This window comes from Pyricularia pennisetigena, assembly GCF_004337985.1.
Source record: "Pyricularia pennisetigena strain Br36 chromosome 7 map unlocalized Pyricularia_pennisetigena_Br36_Scf_8, whole genome shotgun sequence".
Lineage (NCBI taxonomy): Eukaryota > Fungi > Ascomycota > Sordariomycetes > Magnaporthales > Pyriculariaceae > Pyricularia > Pyricularia pennisetigena.
Window position 1 is genome coordinate 1,252,412 of NW_021940920.1, and position 12,491 is coordinate 1,264,902.

General features: G+C 51.9%; 6 protein-coding genes across 6 annotated transcripts; 4 read left to right on the forward strand and 2 right to left on the reverse strand.

Annotated features, from left to right (window-relative positions):
• Nucleotides 1-500: 500 nt before the first annotated feature.
• On the forward strand, nucleotides 501-1,061 carry PpBr36_09480 (uncharacterized protein; the record flags this gene model as incomplete). The annotated part of the gene is made up of 1 exon (XM_029896601.1): nucleotides 501-1,061. The coding sequence occupies one exon, from the start codon at nucleotides 501-503 to the stop codon at nucleotides 1,059-1,061; it is 561 nt and encodes a 186-aa protein (XP_029744875.1).
• A 677-nt stretch (nucleotides 1,062-1,738) lies between these two features.
• PpBr36_09481 (uncharacterized protein) lies at nucleotides 1,739-2,137 on the forward strand (the record flags this gene model as incomplete). The annotated part of the gene is made up of 1 exon (XM_029896602.1): nucleotides 1,739-2,137. The coding sequence occupies one exon, from the start codon at nucleotides 1,739-1,741 to the stop codon at nucleotides 2,135-2,137; it is 399 nt and encodes a 132-aa protein (XP_029744874.1).
• Nucleotides 2,138-2,433: 296 nt separating this feature from the next.
• Nucleotides 2,434-2,935, reverse strand: PpBr36_09482 (uncharacterized protein; the record flags this gene model as incomplete). The annotated part of the gene is made up of 2 exons (XM_029896603.1): nucleotides 2,649-2,935; nucleotides 2,434-2,469 (listed from the first exon to the last, which is right to left on the reverse strand). Exons 1-2 carry the CDS (start codon nucleotides 2,895-2,897, stop codon nucleotides 2,434-2,436), a joined length of 285 nt encoding a protein of 94 aa, XP_029744877.1. The 5' UTR covers nucleotides 2,898-2,935.
• A 2,084-nt stretch (nucleotides 2,936-5,019) lies between these two features.
• Nucleotides 5,020-5,812, reverse strand: PpBr36_09483 (uncharacterized protein; the record flags this gene model as incomplete). Its single annotated transcript, XM_029896604.1, has 3 exons — nucleotides 5,020-5,160; nucleotides 5,244-5,604; nucleotides 5,754-5,812. Coding segments are annotated over 3 exons (561 nt in total), but the record flags the coding sequence as incomplete, so codon positions are not given.
• Nucleotides 5,813-6,381: 569 nt separating this feature from the next.
• Nucleotides 6,382-7,569, forward strand: PpBr36_09484 (uncharacterized protein; the record flags this gene model as incomplete). Its single annotated transcript, XM_029896605.1, has 4 exons — nucleotides 6,382-6,427; nucleotides 6,536-6,676; nucleotides 6,739-7,400; nucleotides 7,459-7,569. The coding sequence occupies 4 exons, from the start codon at nucleotides 6,382-6,384 to the stop codon at nucleotides 7,567-7,569; spliced, it is 960 nt and encodes a 319-aa protein (XP_029744872.1).
• A 1,023-nt stretch (nucleotides 7,570-8,592) lies between these two features.
• On the forward strand, nucleotides 8,593-10,658 carry PpBr36_09485 (uncharacterized protein; the record flags this gene model as incomplete). Its single annotated transcript, XM_029896606.1, has 6 exons — nucleotides 8,593-8,740; nucleotides 8,820-8,966; nucleotides 9,041-9,450; nucleotides 9,516-9,609; nucleotides 9,695-10,440; nucleotides 10,518-10,658. 6 exons carry the CDS (start codon nucleotides 8,593-8,595, stop codon nucleotides 10,656-10,658), a joined length of 1,686 nt encoding a protein of 561 aa, XP_029744871.1.
• Nucleotides 10,659-12,491: the final 1,833 nt, after the last annotated feature.

A 12,491-nucleotide genomic window follows, 5' to 3' on the forward strand; every position in this document is an offset into this window, starting at 1 on the left:
TCATCCCAAGAGCAACAAGCGGCGCCTCTTTCAATGCCCCATCTCCAATGGCCTTGGATCCAATCAGCTGGTAAATGCCGTTCCCGGCCGCCGCCCCGTGGCGTGGCTAAACTACTCTAGCGATCCCGGATCAGGCCAATAGGTGGTGTGGAGGACAAGGAAAACAGCCACCCAGGATGGGAAAGTCAGTTGCAGCGTGAATACGACGCCAGTTGTCGTTCTGATCAGGGGTCGGCTGGTGTTGTCGGGCCACCGAGAGACTGAGTGGCCTGTTAATTTGTGCATGGTTGCTACTCTACCTGTTGTTAAATAGAAGAGGTTTTGCTCCCTCCTCACTTCCCAACACGCCTCATTCTGCCTGTTTAACTAACAAGCTCTATTTGTCTGCGTTTCTTTACAAACTCACAAATACGTATACTTTTAATACTAAATAAACACTTACTTCATCACACTCGCTTGCAACACTCACCTTTAAACCACCTCCACCACCACCACCGAAAATGAAGTTCTCTATCATCCTCGCCGCCGCCGCCTCGGCCGTCGTCGCTCAGGACCTCTCTACCCTCCCCAACTGCGCTGTCGAGTGTCTCAGCTCTGCCATTGCCTCTTCCGGCTGCAAGGGCACCGACATCGCTTGCCAGTGTGGCGAGAAGAAGACGGCCATTGCAAACGCCGCTACTCCTTGCCTGCTTGCCCAGTGCACCGACCCTAACGACCTCGCTAAGGCTGCTACCAACGGCGAGGCTCTGTGCAAGAACGTCAGCTCCGCTGTTCCGTCTGCTACTCCCTCCTCCGCCGCCCCGACCGCCACGCCCACCGGCAACTCTTCGGCACCGGCCTCTACCACCAAGCCCGCCACTACTACTGGAGTCCCCAAGACCAACGGCACTTCCTCTGTCTCCCCCACCTCTTCTGCCAGCGGCACCGGTGCCAACAGGACCCCCAGCAGCACCACCGGCGGCTCTCCCGCTGCCACCTCACCTGCCGGCTCTGGCGCTGCAGCTGTCACTATCGGCGCAGGCGCTCTTCTTGCCCTGTTCGGTGCCGTCATTGCTCTGTAAACAACAGGAGTGTATTCTTGGATGTGGGGGACTAGTGAAGTGAACGAAGCTGAAAAAAAAATAAATTCAGCCGACGTTTTGGGATGACGGGACGAGATGAGATTGGATGGCGCTTCATTCGAGCATTTTGGTCAAATTTAGGGATGAGCACGCGCTAGTGATCGATCTATCAAGCTTTTCTTTTCCTATAATAATTGCAGCGTAGCACAGTTTACCTACTATAGTTTTGACGCATTGAATCTGACACTTTTTTTTCGTGCCAATCCTGTCAACTTTTTTCAAGGTTTAGCTTTGTTTGTCAATGCACTTTGAGTAAATGTCATCTCACTTTGGTTTCATTTGTTACCACGATGAGATGAAAAAAGTTCCGTTTCGATGTAGGTACGGAATGACAGTTTGGACGGGGCCATACTCCATCAAATACGCTCATCTTGATTGCCCCACTTTGTGCATACGCCGAGCTCCAAGACAAGATCTTCGCCGTCCAATTACCGCAAATTTGACTTGAACTGGGAACGACCATCACGTCACGCATCTCACTACCGATCCATCACCAATCAACGCGCAGAATTGATCACGTCTTCGCCAATCCCAATCCCTATTCTGCAGAGCTTGATCCCTCAAAATTTTCATAATTACCGAAATCCCAGACGCCCTGACCGTGCAAATCAATCACAATGTCCGATGCCGCGCCGCCGACCTCAGCCACCACCTCGGACCCCCCGCCTGCCCCTTCCTCCACTGCCGAGGAGCCCAAGTACGGCGGCCACACGCGTTTCGAGATCGAGCTCGAGTTTGTGCAGGCCCTCGGCAACCCCATATACCTCAACCACCTGGCCGTGAACAAGGTATTCTCCCAGCCCGCCTTCGTCGCCTACCTCGACTACCTGCAGTACTGGACCCGCCCGCCCTACGTAAAGTACTTGACCTATCCCGGACCTACCCTGCGCAGCCTCGAGTTGCTGCAGCAGGAGAAATTTAGGCAGGACATCATCATGCCAGAGCTGGTCAACGCACTGGTCGAGCAGGGGATGCGGGCCGCTGTTGAGTGGCACATGGAGGACAAGAAGCCTTGAATGGGGGAAGCTTTGAGGGGGGATTTTATCACAGATCACAAGCAAGACCTGGGAGTTTTGAAAGATGGGATAGGAGGTATCGAGATCACTCGGCGACGACAAATGCTCGCCTAGCCCAGGGCGCAACAAACCTGCACACATGCAAAGCCACGATATTAAAGCCAACCAAACGCCTCCGCTGCGAACGCCATTTCGCCGTAATTACCAGATCCGAAAGCAATAAGCCGCCAAGCGACTTCCCCCAATCCATCGCAAAACACCAAAAAGACACCCAAACACCCATAGGCCACAATCCGTCAGTTCTCACGCCATCTATGACCACAAGTCATGCACTATCAAGCCCCGAAAAGGGCCACAATGTTAGCACATCCTCCAGAAACCAATCATGCAATGTCACGGGGCGCTTTTCTTTTCAAAAGAAGCTAAGCGCACAGACGAGCGAAAGCATGAAAGAAGCCAAAAATTTGTAACAAACAAAAAGACACAACGAATTGCAAGGGAAAAAACCCACCTTGTAAAAGCTCGTCATCGGCTCATCGGCACTGCGGATCTGGACCTGGAAGAATGCAGCCTCCTCGCCGTCGCAATTATCGGCGGGGCACTGCACGCGACCCTTTTGCGCATTGTCCCACGCGCCGGGCCCGCCAAAGACGTCCTCGCGCTCCTTGCGCGCAAACTCCTTGCGGCTGAAGAGGGGCTCGTTGATGGCGAACTCGTACGGACAGGTTCGGCACTCGAGTCGGTTCTTGCCCGTCTCCATGGCTGAGACGGTTAGGACGTTGGCACAGCTGGGGCAGACTTTTTTTTCATTTATATATGCGGGGTTAGTGAGATGATTACTTTTAAATGATTCAATATGTTCTTTTGAGTGTCTTACACAGCAGCATTTTGAAAGCGTGGGATAGCGATTGGATCCCTTTCAAGTGGTATCTGGTGAAAGTTTTCAAGCTTTTTGGAGACGATTACAAGAGAAGCGCCGCGATTCAAAGACTGCCCCACCACTATGTGCCTGAGAGCAGTGACACGATGTCACGTGGATTGACACATGATATCCCAGATGCTCACCCTATGGACACTTGCACAGTTCTTCGACAGTAGGCTTTGATATGCCCATATGACTGTTTAGAATTGGCAGTTGAAAATTCAATTGCATCTCGGCTTTTCTTGCTTTCGTACGGCTGTGCGGACTTCTTGACGGTTGGTCAAATCATGTAGACGCCAAGAGCGTAAATCTCAACGTCCATTAGAATGACTTTGTCGATGCACATAATCTTGCATACCAATTCGGGACAAGGATGTACCCCTTCTGATGAGCAAATTAGAAGCTATATCACAGCAAGTACATGCAGCTTTAGCATGCGTCTCATGTCACCGATACCAACAGCCTCACTCAAGTCAGGGTATTGAATATTCGAGGTTAACTCTTATACCATATAACTCTGTCAGCGAAAGATTCGTCATAGTATGCGGTACTAGACTACTAGTTGAGTCTTAGGCCTGCAGCGACTCCTTGTTGATGACATGAGGCTGATGATGTGTCAGACACCTGATACCCTCCTAAATAAAGAATGGCTTCCATAAACAAGTCTCTAGTCCCACGTGTTCGGTTGAGACCAGATGGACCAGGACTGAGAAGGACATGATCGGATTCCAAAGATGAATCAAAGACATATTTTAGAGCACACATCTTACTCTAGTCCCAATAGGAAGAGTCGTGTCCAACAGTGTGAGCAGAACAGACTACATCCCGCAATTTCTGTCATACAGTCTGTCATTTCTATGTTTAATACCTTCCTCGCAAAACTCAACACAGCCTCATTCAGAACCGGTAACTAAGCACACACCCCCATCACCTAGCAACTGACGTCAACTTGACCATCAACGAGTCCTTTTTCGTACACCAAAAAAAGAATACTCTGCTTGCCAACCCAGCCCCTCCTGCCAGGCAGCGGCTGCATGTCAAAACATCCCAATCGTCCTGGCCGCGATGGGCCTAATCTCGGCGCACGCGAGCGTTGAGATACGGCAGTGCGGCCAGGGATCGCATGTCGATGTCGTCCGGGGTGCTGAAAGAGCCGCGCACCTCCCACACCAGCTGCGAGCGCACCCTCGGGCTCTCAAGCAGCCACTGGAGATTGTGTTGCACTAAAAAACACAGCCAAAAGACGAAAGCTCCCGTCAATGACCAATGTCATTGACTTCGGTAAATATAGCCTGCCACAGATTGTATACGTTTCTCAGAAAAAGATAAATGATCCGGGCTAAGAAACCTGGGGATGAATCGAATAGACATGACTATGGGATGGCAGCTCGGGCTAGATGAGGCAAGTGAATGAATCACTCTCCGCAATGTCTCGGCTCAAAAACGGTAATGCTTCGACTGACAGGCCAGACGTTGCAGGATTAGGTCAGTAACCTCGAACAAATCCTCCGCGAATGCCACGCCAGGTCGTTGGGTAGGCAGATAAGGGATTCCTGCTATGTGGTCAAGGCAGCGTTGCACTTTGGTGGGTGGGATCTTCTTCCGTAACCCTTTAGTGAGTATCGTGTATATCATCGATAAACTGCAAATCGTACACCTCAGGAGTTTCTCGTCCTCCGGTGACAATATAAGACGAGTTAGGGCAATGCTTGATTCTCCGTGGATGTTTTGATACATAGTCAGCAAGGCAATGCACTTCGGTGTCAACAAACGTCACCATTCTTCAGCTCTACATGTACAAAGTCTGCGGCCCTACAGCGCCGTTGATATGGCAGCTATCCTCGCACCATCTTTCAACCGATGATGAGGACAAGAACACAAGCCTTTGAACCAGTGATCGAGAGCAGCCCTTGGACATGCATGAGCAGTCACTCCATCCTGGCCCTCCACCACTGCACCTTTAGGAACTTGACGCGTCCTTCTTCTCGGGAATAAACGGCAACTGGTTCCGCGGGATGTCGTAATGGGCGTAAATCTGGTGCCGGCGGAGGTGGACCGGCGTCTTGTTCGTTGGCTGGTCGGGAATCGTCTTTTCCAGACCCTGCGTAACAATCGAAAAGCATTAGAATCAAATCTCCACCAGTCCTACAATACAATAGACAGAGAAGAGATTCAAAAACCTACCAGGTTCTCGTAGACACACTTGTTCAGCTTCCACTCGGCCGGTCGGCACTGCCACAGCTGGTGGTTGTTGTTGTCGAGGCACTGCCAGTGCTTGCGGAACTCCTCGAGGCAGCTCTTGTTGATGTCCTCAACCACGCTGCGGGCGCAGCGGGTGACGCGACGTCCCTCCCTCAGACATGCGGCCTCGCCGTTGCCTGGGTTCTCGGTCTTGCACTGCATGTAGTCATCGTTGTAGTCGCGGCAGCGGGCACCGATGAAGAATGACGCCGACAGAAGAGGTGCCGAACTCGCACCCAGCTCCTTGACTTTGGGGATGCTGTCGGGCAGTGGCGTCGTGTCGATCAGGACGCCTTGGTTGGTGCTGTTGCGGACAAGATGGACGATTGATTAGCTTTCGGGATTGTTCACATTCTATTCGCAGTTTTGGGGGCACGGTTTTCTATGGCTTTGCCATGTCCTCCGGGGCCAATTGACGACGACAAGATGGCCTGCTCGTCAAATTGAACGTACATGGGTTTTCGGGAGGCCATCTTTGCGGTGTTGGGGGGATGGTCGGACTCGGAGTTGTTCCTAATAAATCTCGATGCACTCCGCGACTTCGGGATTGAGTTGGAGGTCGGGTGCTGTAGTCAAGCTCAATCGTGGGGCGTCTGATTGGCCAGTGTGCGGTCAATGCGAAGGTGAAGGCCCAATCAAAAGCTCTGCATCCCGGTGAGCTTTCACCTTCAGGCCGACCTACCAGACGCGGTAAGGCGGAACCCGAGACCTGAATTGAGCTCAGGTGGATTTTTCGGGGCGCGTCTGGCTCCGAGCGGCCTCTATCCGATTTGTTTTGTTTGCGCTCGGCCAGAAACCATCATCACCCTTCGAAGCATTTCGCGCCGACGACATACAGGAAATGCGCTGCTTAGCTATAGCGGGCAACTGTCTTTAATCATTTCCTTATCTCCAACACAAAAGTCGCGGCTGCACATTACGTGCATTTTTCTCGTCTCCCAGTGCGGCGCGGCTGGCTTGGGAAGCTCACAGAATCCCAACCTTGGTGAAGCTTTGCTTTGCTTGTTCTCGATATAGTGTTTTCAGTACGCCGCAATTGAAACCTATTGACAGCTGAGCCCGTTGGCTCATTTTTGCCACGATGGCTTCTGGCTCTTTATTTGGCGGTCTTTATGGCAATGCAGGCAGTGCGTCGGCACCATCCTTCCCCTAACTGGCTGCCCCCGCGCCCGTCTGCTCCTCACTTGTTGGTGATGAGTACAAGCTGACTTTTTACTTTGGCGCCGGGTTACTAGACTCATTCCAGAATTCGACGCAGCGCCCGGGCTTTGGTCTTTCTCAACCACAGCAAAGCCAGCAGAACAACCAGTCTCAACAAATGAACCAGTCGCAACAGGCTGGGAGTTCTCTATGGAAGCCTGGCATGATGTCGCTTCGTGAGTCTTTTCAACCAGCAAAAGGCGCCCTTGTAATACGAGAAAGCCCGAAATCTAACTAGGGCGCATGACTTCAGATCATAAGACGATACCAGAACAGATGCACACATTAACATGCAAATGGGACCCGGCACACCCATCGTGTGAATTCAAAACCTACTTTTACAACAAGGTCGACGAAGCAGCTATACCATTCTACGGCCCTGCGCCTGGAGATGACCCAAAGGCATGGGAGGAGGCGCTGGCTGAGAAGCCCGGCCCCGGCTACATCCCAGTGGCGGCTGTCGGCTTCCAGGCGCTCGCGCAGCGCCTCAACGCTCAGAGGCTAGCCGTGGGTCAGTTCAACCAGCGCCTACACGAGATCAACGCCAGTCTAGATGCCATTCTGTCGAGGCACGACCTCGAGACGTCAGTGCGCACCATGGCCGCCCGTAGGAGGCACGCCGAGCTGCGCAAGAGGAGCCTGAAGCTCGCAGCACGGGTGCAGGTGTTGCGGAACCGGGGTTACGCGCTTAGTGGCGACGAGGATGACCTCAGGATCAAGTTGGCTGCGCTGGAGCGGACAGCTCAGGACCCGGCGCTTGGCGCAAGGTTGGAGGAGCTGTGGAGCAGGCTCATCACGCTGCGGGACTATGCCGAGCAGTTGAAGAGTGAGATCAGCAAGGGCGCGCCGGCTGAGATGCAGACTGGGCTGGGAGAGGAGGTTGAGGCCAAGGCGAAAAAGGTCAGTGCTGGTAATGGAGCTCAGTGGAGGGGCTATTGCTAACGATTCTCGCGTTTAGATTCTTGAGGACTACGAGAAGCAAATACAACATCTCAAGAAAGAGTTGGAGCTAGTCAAGGCTGAGTACGATGACTGGGAGAAACAAACCACACCTGCTACTAGGTCATGACTTTGGTTAATCACGACATGTACGAGAGCAGGTGGACAAGCTGGAATGACAAAAGGGGCTTTTTTGCCAAAAAGTCCTACTCTTGGAGCAGTGTCCTAAGCCACGCCTCTGATAAGATGTGGGATAATGGGTGGCAAGCTATTACAAAACCACATTCAAAAGAAATCGGGAAGCATCTGATCAGCTGTAAAGAACAGTGGATGAGTGTGAGATGCTGATAGTCAGGATTGACTTCCAGAGCTCCCAGCATGTTGACGTGGATACCCCTAAATTCTTACTAGATATTTCAAAAAAAAAAAAAAAGGAAACTCGTGGGAACATAAGCCCAGCAATTTGACATCATAAGCTTTTAGATACTGGTGATCCTCACAGTCATGGCTAAATATTTCGCGAATAGATAAAGTGCCCAGGAAAGAGAGAATCAAGACTGCTGAACCAATTAGAAAGGCTTGCAGTAATTAATTGATATCAAACCTAGCTAGAGGTAGGTACGCTTGGGAAAGTTAAGTTGACGTTTCGGCAGGGGTCCTCAATCGGCACTGGCCAATTTACCATCCGTGGGGCAGAATCCATTCCATTCCGGGACAGCTGCCGTCCTGCATCCGCACTCCGACCCCTTTGGTCCCGTTTAATGCTAACAGAAAGTTGGTTGACGTGACATCCCCAAAACTCCATCACATCCGCGCCGGACTGCCGATTTTCTCGCGTTCCCGACCGCCAAATAAGTGTCGTAATCAAGCATTCATCGACGACAAGTAATAACCGCTAGCGCCAGCCACGACCTAGCAATTTGCGCGCCCACCGTTCATCGCCTGGTTCCACCTGCAGTGTCCCCAGCAGACCGCTCGCCGAAACGCCAGGAATGCCATACTCGCCCAGCCGTAGCTCACCACGATAATTCAGTTTTGGGCGGCGCCACAACACCGCAATCACGAGATACAGGCTAGCGAGCGGTAGCCAGGTCGGGGGTTGAGAGGCTCTTGAAATTTGGCCCACGGGGCCCCGGATACACCATAGCCCATCATGGCGGCCAACACAAACAGGTTCTCGACGTACACGACAGCCTCGGCCGACTCGAAAGATGGCGAGAAGAAGAAGGACATGTGGAACTCCATGCTGGAGTCGGTAGCCAGTGGCAAGAGGCTACCGGAGAAGAACCTACTGGTGCTTGGTATGGCTGCTGGCAGGCTCATCACGCGCTTTCGCGATTGGAAAAGAACCTCTTCTAACCTGAGATGAACGAAAAACAGGTGGCACAGTTGAGACGCAACGGAGCTTTCTGGAGACTTTATCGAGTGATTTTAGGAGAACGCTTGACACCGACCATATACCACCCGTTGCGAACCACTTTGCCCTAGGAAATACCTATTATGACGTTCTAGACGCGGACCAAGAAGGTACATCGGGACTCCAGCCGAGTACACCATGCCATGAGAGGAACCTCACTAACATGGGAACGTACGACAAATAGATATATTAGCCCGGATAACCCTCTACTCGCTCACAAAGCCCTCGCCCTCCTTCAGCGCTCTCCTCAAGCCTCTCCTCACTCCGCAAACGATACCAAACACGCTCGTCGTAATTCTACTCGACTGGTCACATCCATGGCTATGGATGCGCCAGCTGCGCGATTGGATCCTTCTCCTCAGGACGGTACTAGTCAGCCTGAGCATCGAAGCCAAGGACGCCATGGAGGAGGTCATGATCGGCTGGCGAGACCGCGGCAGGGGTGGCGCAAACACCAATTTGGATGGGAGTGGCGTCGCCACTGCTGCTTTGGCGGGTGAGGGTGGTGCCGGTAGCGACAGCGTCGCTTTACCGCTGGGGCCGGGCGAGTGGGAGGATGCGCTGGGTTTACCGCTGTCTGTGGTCTGTCAGAATGTGAGTCTCGCTCGCTGTCGCGCATCTAGGTAGTATGTGCATAGGGCTGACTGAAGTGTCCACAGGCGGACAAGATTGATTCCTTGGAAAAGAGGCAAGGATGGAAAGAGGAGCAATTTGACGTCGTCATGCAGTTCCTGCGGACAGTGCTTCTAAAACGTATGGATGCTTTATTTTTATTTTTTTTCTGAATCCATACATCGCCGCTGCTGTTCAACAGAAGACTAACAGACCCTCGATGCAGACGGCGCATCGTTGATTTACACGTCCACAAGCGTGCCATCGCAATTACCGAGCCTTATTCACTCTAGCTTGGGCATTACCTCACTGCTCAAGCGGCAACCACTCAAGCATAACGTCATCGACCGCGACAAGATCGTTGTGCCGCCGAACTGGGATTCGTGGGGCAAGATCCGGGTGCTGCGCGACGGTTTCGACGTTGAGATGGTCAGTGAGGGCTGGTCGATAGATCTGGACCAGCCTTTCCCTCGCGAGCCGGCCCGCACTACCAATGGCGATGGGCTGCATGAGGGTGGCGAGGTTTCCGACTTGGAATCGGACGACGGCGAGCGGCAGTCGGACGAAGATCACATTGAGGGCTCGGCGGTGTTCCTCTATGAACAAAAGATCGAGAATCCCAGCGCGGCGGCACAGCAGCACGCGGCGCTCGAAGACCGCTCGGGCCGGCGCATGGAGGTGGACACGGAGGACCACCAGGCATTCCTCGAGAAGCAGTACCCGGTCCTGGACGAGTTCCGCAAGGCGCTGCAGAAGGAGGAGGACGAGGAGGCCGCATCCAAGTCCAAGAGGTTGCAACTTCAGGGAGACGGGCCGGCATCCCGGGGTTACGGTGGTTCACACGGCCACGACGACTATGGCCACGGCCCTATCGGCGGCGTGCTTGGCGATCAGATCGGGCCCGTGCAGTTCAACATGGGTGGCATCCAGATGGACACGGATGCTGCGTTCCAATCCATTCAGAGGTTGACGGTGAGTTCTCTTCCAAGTTTACTAATTAAATGTTATGTCTGAGGGTTCAAGTACTTTTTTACTGACTATATCTACAGGAGCGACAGCATGTGCACGAGCCCGAGCCCGAGCTTGATGTTGACGTTGAAGTTGACGAAGGGCCTACGGATCCCGACCGAATGCAAGCTTTCTTCGCGGGGCTGATCCAGAGAGGTATGGCCAAATCTGGGGGCACATGATTCAACGAAGAAGAAGCTTCACTTCGAGTAGGTGGAATGGTGAGGATAATCTTGCGTTTAGGCTGTGCCGTCTGCGTGCTTTCATGGAGTCCACTGGCACGTTTAAAACCATCGATGAGAACTACCGAAGGTCTGGGGTTCTACCTTTGCGGCGTACACAATAGGTTTGTGTGTATACTCAGAGTCGGTTACCATGACCTAGGACGAGCGCAAAAAAATCGCGGGTGGACCAAGGAGGACGGCAGGGTCGGGGAGGGGTGTTGGGTTTCATGCGCCTTGTTTGTAGATTAGATACCCCATGTGGAAAAGAGAAGAACAGCGCCAGTTGCGATATGTCGATGAGTACTAGCCAACATAATCCTTGACTGATATCGAGAATATCCAGTTCCATATGTACAATCATGTTCAGCCTTCTTTGGGTCTTCAACTCCGTCGACTTTCAAGTAAGCCCATGCTTTGCCGTCTTTCAACGGGGACGGGGCATGTCAACCGTAGCTTTACTAGCCTGGCGGGTGTGACATGGGTGCCTAAACAGAGCAGGTCGATGTGGAGTTGTGGTATCGCAGGAATAACTTTGTGAGGCAAAACGTCTTCATCAGCATGTTGATGGGAAAAAATGGGTACTGAATACATTATAAAACCGCATGGCCTCTAAAAACTGAAAGCTTTAGCCGAACAGTACAACTATTTCAAGGCTTCAAAATAAAACTAGAGATCCAGCGTGATTCGATACGTGGGAGAAGACAGCTTCCTAAATGGGTGTTAAACGCTGTACACGGAGTCTTTGAGACCCATTCTCTCAAGTTAATAACAGTTAGCCCTAACGCGAAGTTAAAAATGTCCTAGGATAATAGGCAACTTGGACTGGTTCGTTCGATGCCACAGCGTCTTTGACTACCTCAAACTAGGCCATTTGTAAAAAGCCTCACATCAGGCGATAGAATTTGTCCATTAGATCCGATGTCAAATGTTTCTTCCTGTGATAGGCTGACCAATACAGCCCAAGGCTTTCAGTTTGTTGGTAGTAGCGCGTAAGTATCGAGGAACCCATCCGGGTCAAGAGGTGGCTCGGACCGAGAGAAAGTAAAAGTAGCATGTGCGTCTTCTGAATCGGAAAGAAACGCAATACCATCTCGGCAAGACGAGTACCGGTCCAAAATGTCGCGGCGGAGACAGTCTAACATCTCGGAGACCGGCATAGTCGCCTATTTGTGGCTGCCATTATCGATCTTGCGTGTCTCGTCCCAGAAAAGTTATAGTATCGGCAGCAAAGCTTCCCATTTTCGAAAAATTCTTGAAGTGCGGGCCGATTCCACCTCCAAGTTTGATAAGCGTAGTGTGTCGAGATGTAGCATCCTCTCGACCAAAATTCTTTTGATGAGCTCAGTTTAGTCCCGACAGTCATGTGCCATTCTTCCCATCTCCTGAGTTGACGATGGGGCTGCAGGTCAAAGCAATCATTCGTCAAAGGCTATATCTCTGCTCAGTGAAACAACACAAACGACTGAATGAATCCAAGGTAGCTAGGTAGGATTAAGGTAGCAAATCACTAGATTTGTTTTCAGGACTGCTGTTCAGTTTTACATCAACCCTGCCTATACCAATCGGTAGGTAGGTATTCAAGTATCGAACTCGTGACCAGTGCACACCAATGTGTCCGTTCCCAGAGATAGTGAGCCATATACACATTTGCAAGAAGCCTATTTGAGTGAACGTGACATGGTCTGGATGGTTGGCGGTTGGGGAGTTGATGCATCTACTGAAGCTCCCTTGGGTCAGGGGTTCGAGAAAAGTCGAATTCCTAGAAGTAATAATAATAGTAATACGCACTTT